The 19,207-nt window shown below is 44.3% G+C and overlaps 1 protein-coding gene across 3 annotated transcripts in view; it reads right to left on the bottom strand.

Annotated features, from left to right (window-relative positions):
* The window catches only part of cacna1c (calcium channel, voltage-dependent, L type, alpha 1C subunit), a 550,322-nt gene that overhangs the window by 326,701 nt on the left and 204,414 nt on the right, over window positions 1–19,207 (bottom strand). For all 3 annotated transcript variants that reach the window (XM_052030488.1, XM_052030489.1, XM_052030490.1), the window contains exon 6: window positions 16,660–16,812. In XM_052030488.1, coding sequence (XP_051886448.1) covers window positions 16,660–16,812 — 153 coding nt within the window. The remainder of the gene's footprint in view (window positions 1–16,659; window positions 16,813–19,207) is intronic.

Below are 19,207 nucleotides of genomic sequence, written 5' to 3'. Positions count from 1 at the left end.
CCACACGGTACTACCACGTGGTCAGCTCCCTGGACCAGGAGACAGCCGCCCAGGTCGGAGACTTCATCCAGTCTCCTCTGGAGGAAGGCCAGTACCCGGCTTTCAAAGACCTTCTTATTCGGACCTTCGGCCCCTCCTGTTGCGAGTGCGCCGCCTGCCTGCTTCATCTCGATGGCCTGGGGGACAGATCCCCATCGGCCCTGATGAACGAGATGTTGGCCTTGGCTGAGGGACACAAGCCCTGCCTGATGTTCGAACAGGCCTTCCTTGAACAACTACCCAACGACATTCACCTGCTGTTGGCCGACGCCGATTTCAGCAACCCACGTGAGGCAGCCACCTGGGCAGATGTCCTGTGGAAGGCCAAACGCGAGAGCGGGTCGTCCGTCGGCCAAATCGCCAGACAGAGGGCCCAAAGCCTACCTAAACCAGTCCCAGCAACCGAGCGACCACACCCCAGAAACACAGACGACGACACTGGTGACCAGCTGTGTTTCTACCATCAGAGGTGGGGCGCGGAGGTCCGTCGATGCCGCCCACCCTGCAAGTTTCAGGGAAACGCCAGGGCCAGCTGCCGCTGATGGCTACGGAGGCTGGCCACCAACACAAGCCTTCAATTCGTTTGGGACAAGCAGTCCAGGTGTCGTTTCCTTGTCGATACTGGAGCAGAGGTCAGTGTTTTGCCCCTGACCGGCTGCGACGCTCTTAGCAGGCAACAGGGTCCCGCACTCAAAGCCGCAAACAGCACAACGATATGGACTTTCGGTACCCGTACAGTTCAATTACAATTCAGCGACAGCCGTTTTACCTGGAACTTTACCCTTGCCGCCATCGCCCAGCCACTCCTGGGAGCCGATTTCGTTCGCCCGCAGCCTGTTAGTAGACCTGCGAGGGACGTGCCTAGTGCACTCCAGAACTTTCCAAACCTACTCCCTGGGAGAAGCCAGCCTACCAGCCCCACGCCTGGACTCTGTTTCCCTGTCCGGCAACGAGTTCACCAAGCTCCTAGCCGAGTTCCCATTGGTTTTGGCAACTCAGTTTACAAATTCGATGCCCAAACACAGGGTGCGGCATCACATCATTACCACAGGGCCACCCCTTCATGCCTGAGCACGACGACTACCTCCAGACAAGCTCCGCCTGGCAAAGGAAGAGTTCCGCCACATGAAGGAGCTGGGGATCGTTCGCAGGTCAGACAGCCCCGGACCTCCCCCCTGCACATGATCCCCAAAGCTACCGGCAAGTGGAGGCCCTGCGGCGACTACCGCAAGCTGAATGACGCCACCACCACAGACCGCTACCCCGTCCCTCACATCCGGGACTTCACGGCGAACCTACACGGGGCCCACATCTTCTCCAAGGTGGACCTCGTCCGGGGATACCACCAAATCCCGGTCCACCCTGACGACGTCCCCAAAACTGCGCTCATCACTCCATTCGGCCTCTTCGAATGCCGTTTGGCCTTAAGAACGCTGCGCAGACCTTCCAGCGGCTGATGGACGCAGTAGGCCGTGACCTGGACTTCGTGTTCATGTATTTAGATGACATACTAATCGCCAGCCGTGACCACCAAGAACACCTTTCCCACCTCCACCAACTGTACTCCCATCTCAGTGATTTCGGCCTCACTATCAACCCAGCCAAGTGCCAATTCGGACTCGACTCTATCGATTTCCTTGGCCACAGAATCGCCAGCGAAGGAGCAACACCCCTACCTGCCAAGGCACCTTTTACCATCGGTTCATCCCTGCAGCAGCCTGTATCATGCGCCCTTTGTTCTCGCTGATGTCTGACAAGGGCAAGGACAAGGACATCGCCTGGAATGACGAGGCCGCGGCTGCCTTCGTTAAGGCCAAGGACACCCTGGCAGACGCCGCGATGCTGGTACACCCTAGAACAAACGTCCCAACCGTCCTCATGGTGGACACATCCAACACTGCGGTTGGTGGGGTACTGGAACAACTAATCAAAGGCCATTGGCAACCCTTGGCGATTTTCAGCAGGCACCTTAGACCACCTGAACTGAAATACAGCGCTTTTGATAGGGAACTTCTAGCGCTGTACCTGGCAGTCTGGCATTTCCGGTACTTTTTAGAAGGCAGGCCTTTCACCGCTTTCACTGACCATAAGCCTTTGTCTTTCGCCTTCTCCAAGGTCTCCGATCCCTGGTCAGCTCGTCAGCAGTGACATTTGTCCTACATTTCCCAATTCACAACGGATATCCAATGTCTCCGGAAAGGACAATGTCGTTGCTGACGTGCTTTCCAGACTGACCATCCACAGCCTGTTCCTGGGTGTAGATTATGCAGCCCTGGCTGACGCACAGCAAGCCGACAACGAGCTGCCTAACTACAGAACTGCAGTCTCAGGCCTGCAGCTCCAAGATTTCTTAGTCGGTCCAGGTCAGCAGACCCTCCTTTGCGACATTGCAACAGGTCAGCCCCACCCTATAGTTCCTGCAGCCTGGCAGAAACACGTTTTCGACTTGGTACACAGGTTGGCGCACCCGTCCATCAGATCAACTGTCCGACTGGTCGCCAGCAAGTTCGTCTGGCACGGCCTGCGCAAACAGGTTAGTGAGTGGGCCAGAACTTGTCCGCACTGCCAGACATCAAAAATCCAACGACGCACCAAGGTCCCACCACAGCAGTTCGAGCCTACCCGTAGAAGGTTCGACCACATCCACGTCGACCTCGTTGGTCCCCTGCCAGTTTCAAGAGGAGCCTGGTACCTCCTTACCATCGTGGACCGGTTCACGAGGTGGCCAGAGGCAACCCTTCTATCCGACATCACGACTGATTCCTGCACCCGGGCGCTGCTCACAACTTGGATCTCACGTTTTGATGTTCCGGCCTACATCACTTCAGACAGGGACACCCAGTTTACCTCCAGCCAATGGTCTGCATTAGTGAACATGCTAGGGATGCAGCTGCACACCACCACAGCCTACCACTCTCAATCAAACAGGTTGGTAGAACGTGTCCACCGCCATCTGAAATCAGCCCTGATGGCCTGCCTGAAAGGTCCTAACTGGATTGACGAACTGCCTTGGGTCCTGCTCGGCATACGCACTGCCCCCAAAGAAGATCTCCACGCTGCATCAGCTGAATTCGTGTACGGTGCGCCCCTGGTTGTCCCAGGGGAGTTCATACCCGCCCTTCAGGGCCAAGACAAACAACCCGTGGCAGTCCTGGAAAGACTGCGCGAGAGGCTCGGCAGCTTGCCACTGATTCCCACTTCGCGGCATGGTCAAGCCCCATCCTGTGAGCCCAAGGAACTACGAGACTGTAAGTTTGTTTTTGTTCACAGGGGCACACCCCGGGCACCGTTGCAACGACCATACGAGGGGCCGTTCCAGGTCATCAGGAATAATGGGTCCACCTTTATTTTGGACATTGGGGGCAAGGAAGAAGTCTTCACGACGGACCGCCTCAAACCGGCCCATTTAGATCTACAACAACCGGTCGAGGTCCCAACACCACGACGCAGAGGCCGACCTCCTAAGTAACAGCTAGCACAGCCTGTGAACCTTACGGACCGTGTCGCCGGTTCTGGGGGGGGGGGGGGGGTTGTGTAGTGACTCACCATCTGAGCAAGCGAACCGCTCGGCAGTTGGGTCACACATCGTCGGAGCGGCGAGGCCCAAGATGGCACTGGGCCTTCGTCTTCCCCGAGCGACGAGGAGAACCCACGCATGGGAAAAGTTTGATGACGTAGTGCATATGTCATTTCCATTTTTGATGGGCGGGAACCATTCCTCTTAAAAGGCCCATGCAAGGCGGGAAAATAAATCAGTTTTGTTCTGCAACTCACCGACTAGTGTCTTACTTTCGCATCGCGGTAGCAGCCACTACATTACAGTATTTCCATCAGTTTTAACAGTAATTAAAATGATTGCATTATGTTCTTGCTTTGTTTCCCAGGTTGAGACAAGCACCCCCACCAAACATCTTTCTTGTCTACCACCCCTCAGGGAGATAGAACTATATGCCCTTCTTAAAAACAGGGTGGTCTTGATTTGTAAACTCCAACAAGCACAGCAAAATTCCATAATCTCACACCCTTGGGACTTTAGATGCTGACCACATGGACTTTAGCAAGGCCTTTAACAAGCTATCACATGGTAAGCTGGTCTGGAAAGTTAGATCACACAGGATCCAGGGTGAGCTGGCCAACTGGATACAAAATTGGCTTAATGATAGGAGACAGGGTGGAGCAGAGGGTTGTTTTTCAGACTGGAGGCCTGTGAACAGTAACGTGCCATAGGGATCAGTGCTGGGTGCACTGTTGTTCATCATTTATATTAACGATTTGGATGAGAATGTAGGTGGCAAGGTTAGTGACTGTGCAGATGACACTAAAATTGGAAGGAAAGTGAACAGTGAGTAAGGTTATCTAAGATTACAACAGGATCTTGATCAACTCAGCCAATGGGCTAAGGAATGGCGGATGGAGTTTAATTCAGATAAATGGGAGGTATTGTATTTTGGTAAGACAAATCAGGCATGACTTGTACAGTAAATCGCAGGGCCCTGGGGAGTGTTGTAGAACAGAGGGACCTAGAGGTGCAGGTAGATAGTTCCTTGAAAGTGGTGACACAGGTAGATAGGGCACACTTGCCTTCATCAGTCAGGGTACTGAGTACAGGAGTTGGGGTATCATGCTATAGCTCTACAAGATGTTGGTAAGGCCATATTTGGAATACTGCATACAGTTCTGTTCACCCTGTGATAGGAACAATGTCATGAAACTGGAAAGGGTGCAGAAAAGATGTTACCAGGATTAGAGGGTTTGAGTTATATGGAAAGGCTGGAAAGGCTAGGACTTTCTTCCCTCTAGTGTAGGAGCTTGAGCAGTGGCCTTATAGGGCCTTATAAAATCATGAGGGACATAGATAAGGTAAATAACCATAGTCTTTTCCCCAGGGTAGTGGAGTCCAAAACTAGAGGTCATAGGTTTAAATTGAGAGGGGAAAGATTTAAAAAGGACCTGAGGGACAATTTTTTCATACAGAGGGTAGTGCATATACAGAACGAGCTCCCAGAGGAAGTGGTAGGGATGGGCACAATTAGGGCATTTGAAAGACATTTGGATAGGTACATGATAGAAAAGGTTTAGAGGAATATGGATCAAGTGCTGGCAAATGGGATTAACTCAGTTAGACAACTGGGTTGGCATAGATAAGTCCCATGTAGGAATCACCCCTGTGATTCCTACATGGGAGTCATCTTTGCCAACCTGGTAAATCTGGAGCTGCTTAAGGGGGTGGAGAGATGGGTTATTTGAGGGCTGTTTGTTTGGCTTGTACATGTACTCGAATGGACTCAAGGTACTTGGAGCTTTCCTGGATGCTCCTCCATTTTTTGAGGTTGTGGGCTTGTGATTCTGAAGAATCAGTGAAGATGTTATAAATCTTTTACTATAGGACTGGGAACATCATTGAACAGCTTTCTCTAGATTTCTGGAAATCTCATGCCATAGTAGAGCTTAAAATTGGTTTTGAGAGGCTGGTGTCAGGCAGGTAGGTGATGTTGCTTGTCCATCAGAGCTAGCTCAGCATAATTAGAGACTCAATATATTTGAAGGATTTTGCAGGATCAGGATTAGTGGCACCTCTCCAATGCTTTGAGGTGCCTGTTCTAGGCTGTCCATGGAACATACAGGGTTATGCTCACCAGTAGACCATGAGTTTTGTACCATGTGTGAGATCCTTTTCAGAACACTTTTTCCCTCAGATGGCCAAAATCTATGCTGGTGCTCTGGAGGCAATGGTGAATTTTGTCATCTTTGTCTTTCACTGGAGAGGTGGCGCTCAAGATATGGAAAGCAATCTACATTTTTCAGCGTCTTGTCATGGATTTTTATCATCATGTGATGGTGTTATGCTGCAGGGACAGGTTGTTGGAGGATCTTTGTTTTGTGAACAATTAGTATAAGGGCCATCCTCTTATGCTTCAATGAATAAATCAATGACAACTTGGAGCTCAGTCTCAATGCGTTAATACATGCTAAAAGTCATCTGCGTGCTGCAGTTCAATGAACGAGATTGGAGTGGCCTTGAGTTTGGACGAGAGGAGGTTAACATTGAACAGTCTCCTATTTGTCCTGTAGATTAAGAAAGCTTAATGGAGGAGAGATATAGTATTATGATTAGGATGATTGAAAAGAGAGTTAGACTAAAGATATAGCCTTGTTTGAGCCTGTCTACATTGGGATTGGGTCTGTTGTGAACCCATGGTTAGTATCACAGCTTGCATATCATTATGTCGTGGGCATAGTACAGAAGCTGAATTTGATTCTTTATAACCCATCTCGGTTGTCAGAGTTGAAGGCATTTGTGAGGTTAAGGAGAATAATAGATGTAATTTGAATCTACAAGGGCTTTCTGATACACCCAGAAGGCTGTCAATATTAGATAGTCATACCTTATCATTTTGGTTAAAATAATGTAAAATTCTCATAAATGTTATTAACAACGCTGTATCATCCAGTGAGTTTGAGATGGGGCATGTGACCCACAGCAAACAGTTGCACAGATGAAACCTATTTAAGTAGACTCTATTTGTTGAGTAAAGAGCTTAGGACCAAAACTTGCAACAATTTCACCCAATAAAAGCAGGGCAATTTCTCCAGAAAATGCACTGAATGGGGGACAGCCATATATGAAATGTGTGCACAAAATCAACCTCAGTCATTATAGCAGTGTAGTCACCAAACTTGAAGTGACAGGGAAACTACTCAACTATCTCCACACTGGCTGCTTGTATCACTGTCACTATATTCAACCATACATAAATTACCCGGTGCCCAGAATTTGATACTGAAGTTCATCTAACCAGGGAGAATGGTAGGCATAACTCTGGCCTCATACCATTTCTGCTCTTTTAATAGACATTCTCCTCTTTTATTTTCTTCCGTTCCCTTCCAGAATTATTTTACAGGGTCTCTGATACAACATTACATGACCCATTCCCTAAAAAATTTGAAGTAGAGAAGAACTCTGGAATCCTTGTGGGTAGAGTTAAGAAACTGCAAGGGTAAAAAAACCCTGATGGGAGTTATATACAGGCCTCCAAACAGTAGCCAGGATGTGGGGTACAAATTACAACAGGAGATAGAAGGCATGTAAAAAGGGTAATGTTACGGTGGTCATGGGGGATTTCAATACGCAGGGTAGATTGGGAAAATCAGTTTGGTACTGGATTCCAAAAGAAGGAATTTGTAGAATGCCTACGAGATGGCTTTTTAGAACAGCTTGTAGTTGAGCCCACTAGGGAAAAGGCAATTATGGATTTGGTGTTGTGCAATGAACCAGATTTGATTAAGAAGCTTAAGGTAAAGGAACCATTAGGAGGCAGTGATCATAACATGATAGAATTCACCCTGCAGTTTGAGAGGGAGAAGCTAAAATTGGATGTATCGGTATTACACTTGAGAAAAGGTAACTACAGAGGCATGAGAGAGGAGCTGGCCAAAGTTGATTAGAAGGGGACCCTAAGCAGGGATGACAGTAGAGCAGCAATGGCAGGAGTTTCTAGGAGCAATTCAGAAGATGCGGGATCATTTCATCCCAAAGAAGCAGCATTCTAAAGGGAGAATGAGGCAACCATGGCTGACAAGGGAAGTCAAAGACAGCATAAAAGCAAAAGAGAGGGCATACAATATTGCAAAAATTAGTGGGAAGCTAGAGGATTAGGAAGTTTTTAAAAGCCATCAGAAGGCAACAAAAAAAGCAATAAGGGAGAAAAGATGAAATATGAAGGTAAGCTAGCCAATAATATAAAAGAGGATACAAAAGCTTTTTCAGATATACAAAGAGTAAATGAGAGGCAAGAGTGGACATCGGACTGCTGGAAAATGATGCTGGAGAGATAGTAATAGGCAACAAAAAAATGGCAGACAAACTGAATAAGTATTTTGCGTCAGTCTTCACTGTGGAAGACACCAGCAACGTGCCAGAAATTCGAGAGAGTTGGGGGCAGAAGTGAGTTTAGTCGCTATTACTAAGGAGAAGGTGCTTGGGAAGCTGAAAGGTCTGAAAGTAGATAAGTCACCTGGACTGGATGGACTACACCCCATGATTCTGAAGGAAGTAACTGAAGATTCTTTGGAGGCATTAGTAGTGATCTTTCAAGAATCACTAGAGTTAGGAATGGTTCCAGAGGACTGGAAAATTGCTAATGTCATTCCACTCTTTAAGAAGGGAGGGAAGCAAAAGACAGTAAGTTATAGGCCAGTTAGCCTGATTTCAGTGGTTGGTAAGATGTTAGAGTCCATTATTAAGGATGGGGTTTCGGGGTACTTGGAAGCTCATGATAAAATAGGCCGAAGTCAGCATGGTTTCCTTAAGGGAAGATCTTGCCTGACAAATCTGTTGGAATTCTTTGAGGAAGTAACAAGCAGAATAGACAAAGGAGAGTTGGTGGATGTTGTTCACTTGGATTTTCAGAAGGTCTTTGACAAGGTGCCACACGAGGCTGCTAAACAAGATAGGAGCCCATGGTATTACAGGAAAGGTACTAGCATGGATAGAAGATTGGCTGACTGGCAGAAGGCAAAGAGTGGGAATAAAGGGGGCCTTTTCTGGTTGGCTGCCAGAGACTAGTGGTGTTCTGCAGGGGTCGGTGTTGGGTCCGCTACTTTTCATATTATATATAAGTGATCTGGATGACAGAATTGAGGGTTTTGTGGCCAAGTCTGCAGATGATACAAAGATAGATGGAGGGGCAGGTAGTGTTGAGGAAGCAGGGGATCTACAGAAGGACTTGGACAGGTTGGGAGAATGGGCAAAGAAGTTGCAGATGAAATGCAGCATTGGGAAGTATATGGTCATGCACTTTGGTAGAAGGAATAAAGGCGTAGACTATTTTCTAAATGGGGAGCAAATTCAGAAATCAGAGGTGCAAAGGGACTTGGGAGTCTTAGTGCAGGATTCCTTAAAGGTTAACTTGCAGGTTGAGTCAGTAGTAAGGAAAGCAAATGCAACGTTAGCATTCATTTCACAAGGACTAGAATATAAATGCAAGGATGTAATGCTGAGGCTTTATAAAGTGTTGGTCAGACCACATTTTGGGGTATTGTGAGCAATTTTGGGCCCCATAATCTAAGGAAGGATGTGCTAGCATTGGAGAGGGTCCAGAGGAGATTTACAAGAATGATCCCAGGAATGAAGCGGTTAACATACGAGGATTGTTTGATGGTTCTGGGCCTGTACTCACTGGAGTTTAGAAGAATGAGAGGGATCTCACTGAAACCTACAGAATATTGAAAGGCCTGGATAGAGTGGACGTGGAGAGGATGTTTTCAGTAGTGGGAGAGTCGAGGACCAGAGGGCACAGCCTCAGAATAGAAGGACATCCCTTTAGAACAGAGATGAGGAGGAATTTCTTTAGCCAGAAGGTGGTGAATCTGTGGAATTCATTGCTAAAGAAGGCTGTGGAGGCTAAGTCATTGGGTATATTTCAAGCAGAGGTTGATAGGTTCTTGACTAGTAAGGGCATCAAAGGTTATGGGAAGAAGACAGGAGAATGGGGTTGAGAGAGAAAAATAAATCAGCCATGATCAAATGGCAGAGCAGACTCGATGGGCCAAATGGCCTAATTCTGCTCCTATGTCTTATGGTCTTTATCAGCTTTCTTTGGTATATCTTGTTCAAATAACAGGACTCACCAACCAAAGAAAGCTACACAATGTCACTTGGTCAGCAGGGTGTGGCCCTGGGCATCAACACCAGACTCCAGAGGGTCCAATCTCATGGCAGCTGGTCAAAAATGGGCAGAAAATCTCTTCCACCTAACTACTGACCTCTCCCTCAGCTGATAAACTGTGTGACTTTGCTATGTTAAACCCTAGTTGGAAACACTGAGAACAAGGTCATGGAGTGCACTCTGGAAGGGGAAAATAAAAGAAAATATTTAACATTAGCCTTGCCTATTTACCTGTCCATTTTTATATGGCAGTGTTGGTAGGAGTGACTACCACACACACTCTGCAGATCTGTGCTATTTCCACATTGATATCATCTTTCATTTTGCCCATAAGCAGAAAATGAATATTAAAGTAAAAAATACATTTTAAAAAAGCAGCCTAAGCCTCTCACCTTTATGAGAATTTCTCCAACAAATACAATTTTGTAATCTGTTGGTGTAACAATAATATGCCATTTAATCCAAAAAGTATGTTCAAGCTGTTTGTGTTTGCTGCTTCAATTTCTATGAAGGCAAATGAGCAAAATTTTATGCAATGAAACAATACAAATTATTAAGCTATCTGGTTTCACAATGAATGAATGCTCAGGGAAACAGTTCTGATCAAATACACAAATTTAATACCTAATAACTGACATAATTATACTGTGCAAATGTAAAAGAGCATAATAGGTTCACACATTACTGGGCCACTTCACAACTTTAACAAATGAATTTCTAACGTTTGCATACTGCAAGCTTCTCACACAGCCTTTTACTGCCCACTGTTTTCCAGCAATAGGTTTACTAAATGATTCCCTATCTATGTGTCATACTTCTTTACAGTTTTCAGGCATTAGAGGTTTGCCTGCTGCACCTACTGCTGAACATCCAGAAACTGTAAGGCCAAATACAATGCATGTAAGGCATTTACCTATCAATCAACTGAAATAATCAAACAGGTAAGAGTAAATGCAAAAAATAAATCAATGTTAGCTTATCAGCATCGTAAATATCTGTTGCACCAGAATCGTTTACCAGCATTGTGATAAATCACCAGGCTAGATCTTATTGGTCGTCCTTCCTGGAATCACCATCTTTGCCACCCCAACTATTCCAACCCTGCCCTTATGTACTCTGTCTGGATTCAGATGATCAATTGTGCTGGTCCATAGCACTAGGACACTACGTGCGTGACTCAGCGGTAGCAGAATCCCTCACACCACCTTCTAAACACCCTTAAAAACTTGGGAGACCAGCTGGCTAGAAAATTTAAAAATATATAACAATTGAAATAAATAATTAATTAAAGATAATGATGTTCAAAGCAAATAAATAAAGTACAATCACCTAAAAGGATAAATAACTAAAATATTGTTATTGCAAAAAAAACTTACCTTTACCTTTGCCTCCATACCTGAAGTCCTACAATCCCCAATGTAATCAAATAGACCACTGATAGTGCACCAGGTTAAATCTGAGAAGCAATTCCCCATCCTAATACTGCAATAAACTCAAGATATGCCACAGATTATTATGATGGAAGGTTGGTGGTTCAGCAGAGGGACACATTGAATGCTGAACTACCAACACTCTGACTCCCCCAGACATCCAAATGTTCACCGCAGTGCCAAGCTCAGAATCGTTTGATGATTGCATTGGTGAATGATCTGCAGATGATGCCAATGTGAGTTGGTGCATTTGAATGGCTCAAGGTTGGGAGTCCTCTGCCTCAGAAAGGAATGGGACTTCTGACTCAGTCTGGGCCTTGGCTGTTGAGTGGGAAGAAGCAAGGGGATTGAGGAGTAGGTCATTGGGTACATTCATAGCAGAGCAGCCAAGTGTTGACTTGTAGCCAGGCAGACATTGTACACAATAGATTTATTAAAATCCTTAAATCAGCAGGTTGTGAATAGTACTCCAGGCACTTCACTGCTTTGTTATGTCTTTAGAGGGGTCCACCCTCATTTGAACTTCAACACCTTTAGCAAGCTGCTACTGAACTATTAGAGCAGAATCAAATTAATCCAAACCCTTGGTCTTAAGATCCCCCATGTCTGCAGAACAAGTAAAAAGACAAAAAGAGGAAAGCACAGGCAAATTTATGATCTCTAAATAAATAACTTTGGAGTATGAGAAAAAAAACCTTATCATCACATTCCACAATGGATGAAACACTGACAGGATAGGCAAGTTGGAAGGAGCAGATGACAGGGGAACACTATGATGGGTTATTTGTATTGGTTTATTATTGTCACTTGTACCAAGGTACAGTGAAAAACTTGCCTTGCATACAGTTCGTACAGATCAATTCATTACACAGTGCATTGAGGTAGTACAGGGTAAAAAGAAAAACAGAGTACGGAGTAATGTGTCACAGCTATAGGGAACTGCATTGCAGGTAGACAATAAGGTGCAAGGTCAAACAAGGTAGATTGTGAGGTCAGGAGTCCATCTCATTGTACAAGTTCAATAGTCTTATCACGTGGGATAGAAGCTGTCCTTCAGCCTGGTAGTATTTGCCCTCAGGCTCCTGTATCTTCTGCCTGATGGGCGAGGAGAGAAGAGAGAATGACCTGGGTGGGAGTGGTCTGATTATGCTGCCTGCTTCACCAAGGCAGCAAGAGGACAGACTCCATGGAGGGGAGGCTGGTTTCCGTGATGAGCTGGGCTGTGTCCACAACTCTCTGCAGTTTCTTGCAGTCCTGGGCAGAGCAGTTGCCATACCAAGCCATGATGCATCCAGATAGGATGCTTTCTGTGGTGCATCAATAAAAACTGGTGAGTGTCAAAGGGGAAATGCCAAATTTCTTTAGCTTCCTGAGGAAGTAGAGGTGCTGGTGAGCTTTCTTGGCTATGGCTTCTACGTGGTTGGACCAGGACAGCCTATTGGTGATATTCACTCCCAGGAACTTGAAACTCTCAATCCTCTTGACCTCAGCACAATTGATGTAGACAGGTGCATGTACACTACCCCCTTTCCTGAAGTCAATGACCAGCTCTTTAGTTTTGCTGACATTAAGGGAAAGGTTGTTATCATGACACCACGTCACTAAGCTTTCGATCTCCTTCCTGTACTCGGAGTCATCGTTATTTGAGATACAGCCTACTACAGTGATATCATCTGCAAACTTATAGATGGAATTAGAGCAGAATCTGGCCATGCAGTCATGAGTATATAGGGAGTGGAGTAGAGTAGAGGGCAGAGGACGCAGCCTTGTGGGGGACCAGTGTTGAAAATAATCGTGCTGGAGGTGCTGCTGCCTATCCTCACTGATTGCAGTCTGTTGGTCAGAAAGTCAATAATCTATCCCAGGTCTAGGAGTTTGGTGATGAGTTTGCTTGGAATTATGGTATTGAAGGCAGAGCTGTAGTCGATAAACAACAGCCTAATGTAGGTGTCTTTACTGTCCAGATACTCCAGAGATGAGTGTAGGGCCAGGAAGATGGTGTCCACTGTAGAGCTGTTACGGCGGTAGGCGAATTGCAGTGGGTCAAGGTTGTCTGGGAGGCTGGAGTTAATAAGTGCCGTGACCAGCCTCTTAAAGCACTTCATGACGGTGGATGTCAGAGCCACTGGTCGGTAGTCATTAAGGCATGTTACCTTGTTTTTCTTCAGTACCGGGATGATAGTAGTATTCTTAAAACAGGTGGGAACCTCAGATTGAAGCAGGGAGAGGTTAAAAATGTCTTCAAATACCCCTGCCAGCTGATCAATACAAGATCTGAGCACACAGCCAGGGACACCATCTGGGCCAGATGCTTTCCTCGGGTTCACTCTCCGGAAGTTTGCATCTGAGGCTGTCAGGGTGGGTGGTGACAATCCATTTCCCTTTTCTTCAAAACACACATAGAATGCGTTAAGCTCATCAGGAAGGGATGCGCTGTTGTTAACTATGCTGCCCGACTTTGTTTTGTAGCCAGTTATAGCGTGTAAGCCTTGCCACAACTGACGGCTGGTCTGGAACTCTATTTTGAACTGTTATTGTCTCTTGGCATTCCTGATAGCTTTCCAGAGATCATATCTCGATTTCTTGTAAAGGTCAAGGTCACCAGATTTGTGTGCAGCAGTCCTTGACTTCAGTAAGGAGTGGATCTCCCGGTTCATCCATGGTTTCCGGTTTGGGAACAGTTGTGTTGTCCTCTTTGGTACACAGTCCTCAACGCACTTGCTGATAAGTCTGTGATGGTGGTGACATACTCATCAAGGCTGGCAGCTGAGTCTTTGAACATGGACCAAAGCAGTTGCATAGAAGCTTGCCTATTGCCTCAGACCAGCACTGCACAACTCTCTGTACTGGATCCTCCCGTTTCAGTTTCTGTTTTTATGCAGGGAGGAGGAGCACAGCCTGGTGGTCAGATTTACCAAAGTGAGGGCAAGGGGTGGCTCAGAAGGCATCTTTGATGGTTGTATAGCAATGGTCAAGGGTGTTAGGGCCGCTGGTGGGACAGGAGACACACTGGTAGTACTTTGGTATCACAATCTTGAGGTTGGACTGGTTTAAGTCACCTGCAATAATGAAGAGGGCCTCAGGGTATCCTGTCTCAAGGTTGTTGACCACGGAATATAGTTCACTGAGTGCAGGCTTCATGTCCGTTTGGGGTGGAATGTAGAATGCCATCAGAATAGCTGAAGTGAACTCCCGTGGCAGGTAGTATGGTCGACACTTCACCATTAGATATTCCAGACTGGGTAAGCAGGAGCTCGCCAGGACCCTCATGTCCAAGCACCACAAGTTATTGATTAAGAAGCACTCCCCTCTGCCCCCAACTTTGCCTGAGAACACTGTATGGTCCATTCGGTGGATTGAGAAGCCCTCAGGTTGAATGGCACAGTCATGTGACGCAGGTGTAAGCCATGTTTCGGTGAGACATAGCACACAGCAGTCCCTCAGTTCTCTTTGATAGGTCAGTCTTGCCCTTAGTTCATCAACTTTGTTCTCAATGGACTGGACGTTAGCTATAAGTATGCTAGGTAGGGGGTTCTTGCTGTTCCAACCTCACCTGCAGCCCAGCCCTCCTACCACGCTTCTGAGGTAAGCGGCTGCAATTTAGGATTTCTGCCCTTCAGATCTGCCTCAAATCCAATGCATTTCCTTGAGCTGGGATGTATCCTGATTAGACATCAGGCTCCAGGTGGGATTTTTCACTGCCAAAAGAGAACTTTGCAGTGCAAAGTACCAGCATCCAAAGAAATGGTAGGAATTCCAAAATCATACAAGATCTCAAATAAAGGCTCAGAGACCAGTGTCATAAACCAGATAAATACCTTGTTGCCAAATGAAGAGAAGGGAAAGGGCTACAACTGCTCTCAAAACACAACCCTCTCAATCCTCTGGGGCAGCACAGTGGCACAGCTTGTAGAGTTACTGCCTCAAGCTCCAGTGACCCAGATTAGATCCTGCTTCTGGTGTCGTCTCCCATGTGACTGTATGGATTTCCCCTGGGTGCTCCAGTTTTCTCCCACATTGAAAAAATGTCCTAGTTGGTAAGTTAATTGGCCACTGTAAGTTGCCCCTAATATGCAGATGAGTGGTGGAATATAGAAATATAAGGAAAATAAAATGGGATGAGTGGAGGATTTTTGTAAATGGGTGCTTGATGGCCAGCATTGATTAAGTGGAAGCAGGAGAAGGTGCTCTACCATTCAATAAGATCGCGGCACATTTTGTTTTAGTTCAGTGCCACTTTCCTGCAAGAAATTATTTTTCAACTCTGTTTTGAATAGTCGAACCCCTGCTTTGAGAATGAACCACTGGTTTCAGACAATCTAACTGAGGAAACATCAGCTCTGCATCTATCGTGTCAAGCCACTGAAGAATTTGGACATTTTAATGAGTAACCTCTCCTTCTAATCTCTGAGAATTATGGGTCCAGTCTGTTTATTCTCTTCTCGTACTACAAACTTTCCCCTCTCATTCCTAGAAACAATCTAATGAACATTTGCTGCATTCCCTCTGCCACAAGTATCTCTCTCCTTGGATAGGGAAACACTGATTGCACAGAATATTGCAGGTGTGGCCTCACTGAGTCCCTATGTAATTGGGATAAGATATCTCTACATTTGTACTAAAGTACACTTGCAATTAAGGCCAACATTTTATGCCTTCCTAATTACTTGCTGTACTCGACTGTCAATTTTCAGTGATCCACGTAAAATAACACCTAAGTTTCTCTCTCTGCCATGTGCTCACCTCCATACCTCCAGGAAACTGTCTGCATCCTCCTCACAACCCAAATTAACATTCAGTTCTGTAACATCAACAAACCTACACATTTTACATATGGTTCCCCTCATCGAAATCATTGACAATGATTGTGAACAGTTGGGACCCCACTATCTATCTCCGTAGCATTCTACTAGTCACAGCCTCCCAAGCCAAAAATGACTGCTTGTTCTTACTTTGTTTTCCTTTTATTACCCATTCTCAACCTATGCTCCAGTGTTGCTCACCCACCCCACCCAACTTCAATTCAGTGAATATAGTGGAGTCTACTTTTGTTTAATTATCTCATGTGGCATTTGATATGAAGACTATTTGAAAGTCCAAAAACACCACACCTATTCTACTCATTAAAACTTCAAAAGCTGTAACAGATTTGTCAAGCGTGATTTCATTATCATAAATCCAAATTTCCCTGCCAATTCTATTATTATTTTCCATGTATCCTGTTTCCACTTCCTCAACAGATTCTAGTATTTCCCCACTATTGATGTCAGGCTATCATCTCTAATTGCCCTTTTTTTCTCTTCCTTCTTTCCTAAACAGTCTAAGTACACTTGCTACCTTCCAAACTGTGGGAAGTACTCTAGAGCTATGGAATTTGGATAACAACCAGTGCATCCACTCTCTGTAAAGCCAGTGATATATGGAAATGATCAATATTTCCAAAGAAATATAAAATGGCCATTTGCTCCAGGACATGCATATAGTTTAAATAGTACATGTTGTATAATAGTTACATTTCTTACCTGTTCCATTCGTTAAGCAGGTTTTGTGCATTTTGCCCATGAAGAGTTCTAATCCTATAATGGCATAGATGATAATTACAAACAGCACCAACAAAGCAATGTGTAGCAATGGGACCATAGCCTTGATGATTGAGTTTAATACCACCTGGAGGCCTGAAAACACAAAAAAAGGTTTGTTTTTTTTTAGAGAATATGATGTTCATTTCAAAACTGCAATATTAATGATGAACAATTAATAAAAACCTAAAGGTTATTTCTGAAATTAACTTATTTAATTAATTCAATATCTAAGACATGAGAGACTGCAGATTCTTGAATCTGGATCAATAAACAATCTACTTGAGGAACTCAGCGAGTCGAGCAGCACCTGTGGGGGAAAGAAACAGCCGCTATTTTGGGTCGAAATCCTGCATTAGGATGGAGAGTTCATCCAGAAGATTATTTGTTGCTCTCAATTCAGTATCGGACTTGTCCAAACTCAATATTCCGAACTGAAAACTCAAGTATCTTAATATTTATACTTGTGCTGCTTCATGGATAAAAAATGGCTGGTTTGAAGAAGCATTATTATACAGATTATATAAATTTTGACTAAAAGTATTTGTGACAAAGTGCTAAAATACACATTAGAAAATACTGAACACCTGAAATACAAAAAAAATGAAATTAAGCATGTTGTCATTCTACCCCTTTTAAAAGCTCCTCAAATTTTGGTAGAGTGCATTTTTCACAGTATGATTTCAGGCTTCACTGGAAAATTTCATTATTTCAGCCACTGAAACACTTCCTCAGGATTCAGGCTGCTTAATGATGTTATAAACCCCTTTCAAAATTTCTGCAAGGCCCCAAACATTTACTGCTTTCAGGTAACCCTCTTTGCATCTGGGTTGGGTTCTCTAGTCTGTGAATAAGGCAGATAATACAGAATCCTTGTGATTTCAGGATCAGAACTTTCCGATTATTCATCATTTTAATGAAATACATAAAATATTTATTTTGAACTTAATTTTTCATATTTACTTTGAACTATATAAAAATTATTCTAATGCATATAGCAATCAAGTACACAGCTTCTCTAAAGATATATTTGATTCTTTGAGAATTAATGTCAATGCAACAGAATAATTTCTGAATGTGTAGAATCATTTTATAATTCATGAACACTAGAAAAAATATAACCAAGTGACATGCAAAATATTTAATCACATTTTTGTCTCCTGAGGTCTCACATTACCCCAAATATTTTGGTTTGCAGAACCGCAACAGTAATTTTTTTTGTAGAATGAATTGGGGAGACCATCAGGGAGAAGGAGATTAATAAAATGTTACCACAAGAATAAGAGAAAATAATAATTAGGCAATGCAAGTCCCCTTCACAACAAGGTAAACTGCAACTGAATCAAGCAAAACAGAGCAGTCCTTTCAGGATGCCTCAACAGCTAGTGTAAAAAGGCAAAATGTAAAAGGTGGGGAAGCTATGGTAATACAAATGGGTTTGAAGGGAGCCAAGAGGAAGGACCTCAGCTCAAAAAAATCAGTTTGAGTGGATGTGTGAAATAGAAAGCAGCAAAAAAGAAAATGGTGTGTTTGCCAGTAGGCACCCAAACAGTTGTAATACTTTAATTATGAAGAATTTTAATCTATAAATAGACTGAACATACCAAATGAGCAGTATTAGAGTAGAAGACAAATTCATGGACTGGATACATGATGGCTTTATAGATCAGTATGTTGAGGAACCAACAAGAGAACAGGATATTTTAAATCCAGTATTGTGCTGGGAAAAACTTCTGATAGTAAAGGGGCCTTTAGGGATCTTAACAAGATAGATTAAAAATGATGGAAGTGATATAGTTGAATCAGAAACTAGGTTTTTAAATCTGAATAAAGCAAATTACAAAGACATAAGGCATAAATTCACTGTAGTGAACTGAGAATCTACATTAAGAAGCATGTTAAAAATGAATAATAGTAAATAAGCAATAGTTAACACTTAAAGAATAATTAGATAATTTACAAATATAAACCCCCATTAGGCAACAACAGGAATGGTGCTCCAGCCTTGACTATTAGGAGATGTTATAGATGGTAGAGATAAACACTGATAATCCAGCAAATTGGTGGAGCTGGATAGTAGATTTTCTGGTCTATTGGATTTCATTTTTATTCATACCCCAGCACATTTTAAAATTACTTTTTTATATATGTTGTGCAGTATTATAATAAAAATGCGTTACCAGGTCAGTTTAAATGGAACGCAGGAACTCGGTACCCAGTGAGAGGACATAGAGTGCTGGGGCCTGGGCTCTGGTGAGTGCACATGGAGCATAGAAACTGGGGCCCTGGTGAGTGGAAAGGGTGCTTGGAAACCAGGGCCCACCTTAGCGGTAAGGAGTGAGACGGATGCCAAGCCAAGATTTCTGAATAATCAAATCATAGTTTATTGGAGTTTTACTATATAGATAATGGAAAAAGCTTATTACTTTGCCAAAAAATAGCCTGAGGATTGGCGAAACTTTCAGAATTTAGCAAAAGAGGACTAAGGTAT

Source organism: Pristis pectinata, chromosome 15, assembly GCF_009764475.1.
Source record: "Pristis pectinata isolate sPriPec2 chromosome 15, sPriPec2.1.pri, whole genome shotgun sequence".
NCBI lineage: Eukaryota > Metazoa > Chordata > Chondrichthyes > Rhinopristiformes > Pristidae > Pristis > Pristis pectinata.
The sequence above is the reverse complement of the archived record's forward strand: the minus strand, read 5'-3'. Positions and strand labels throughout refer to the sequence as shown.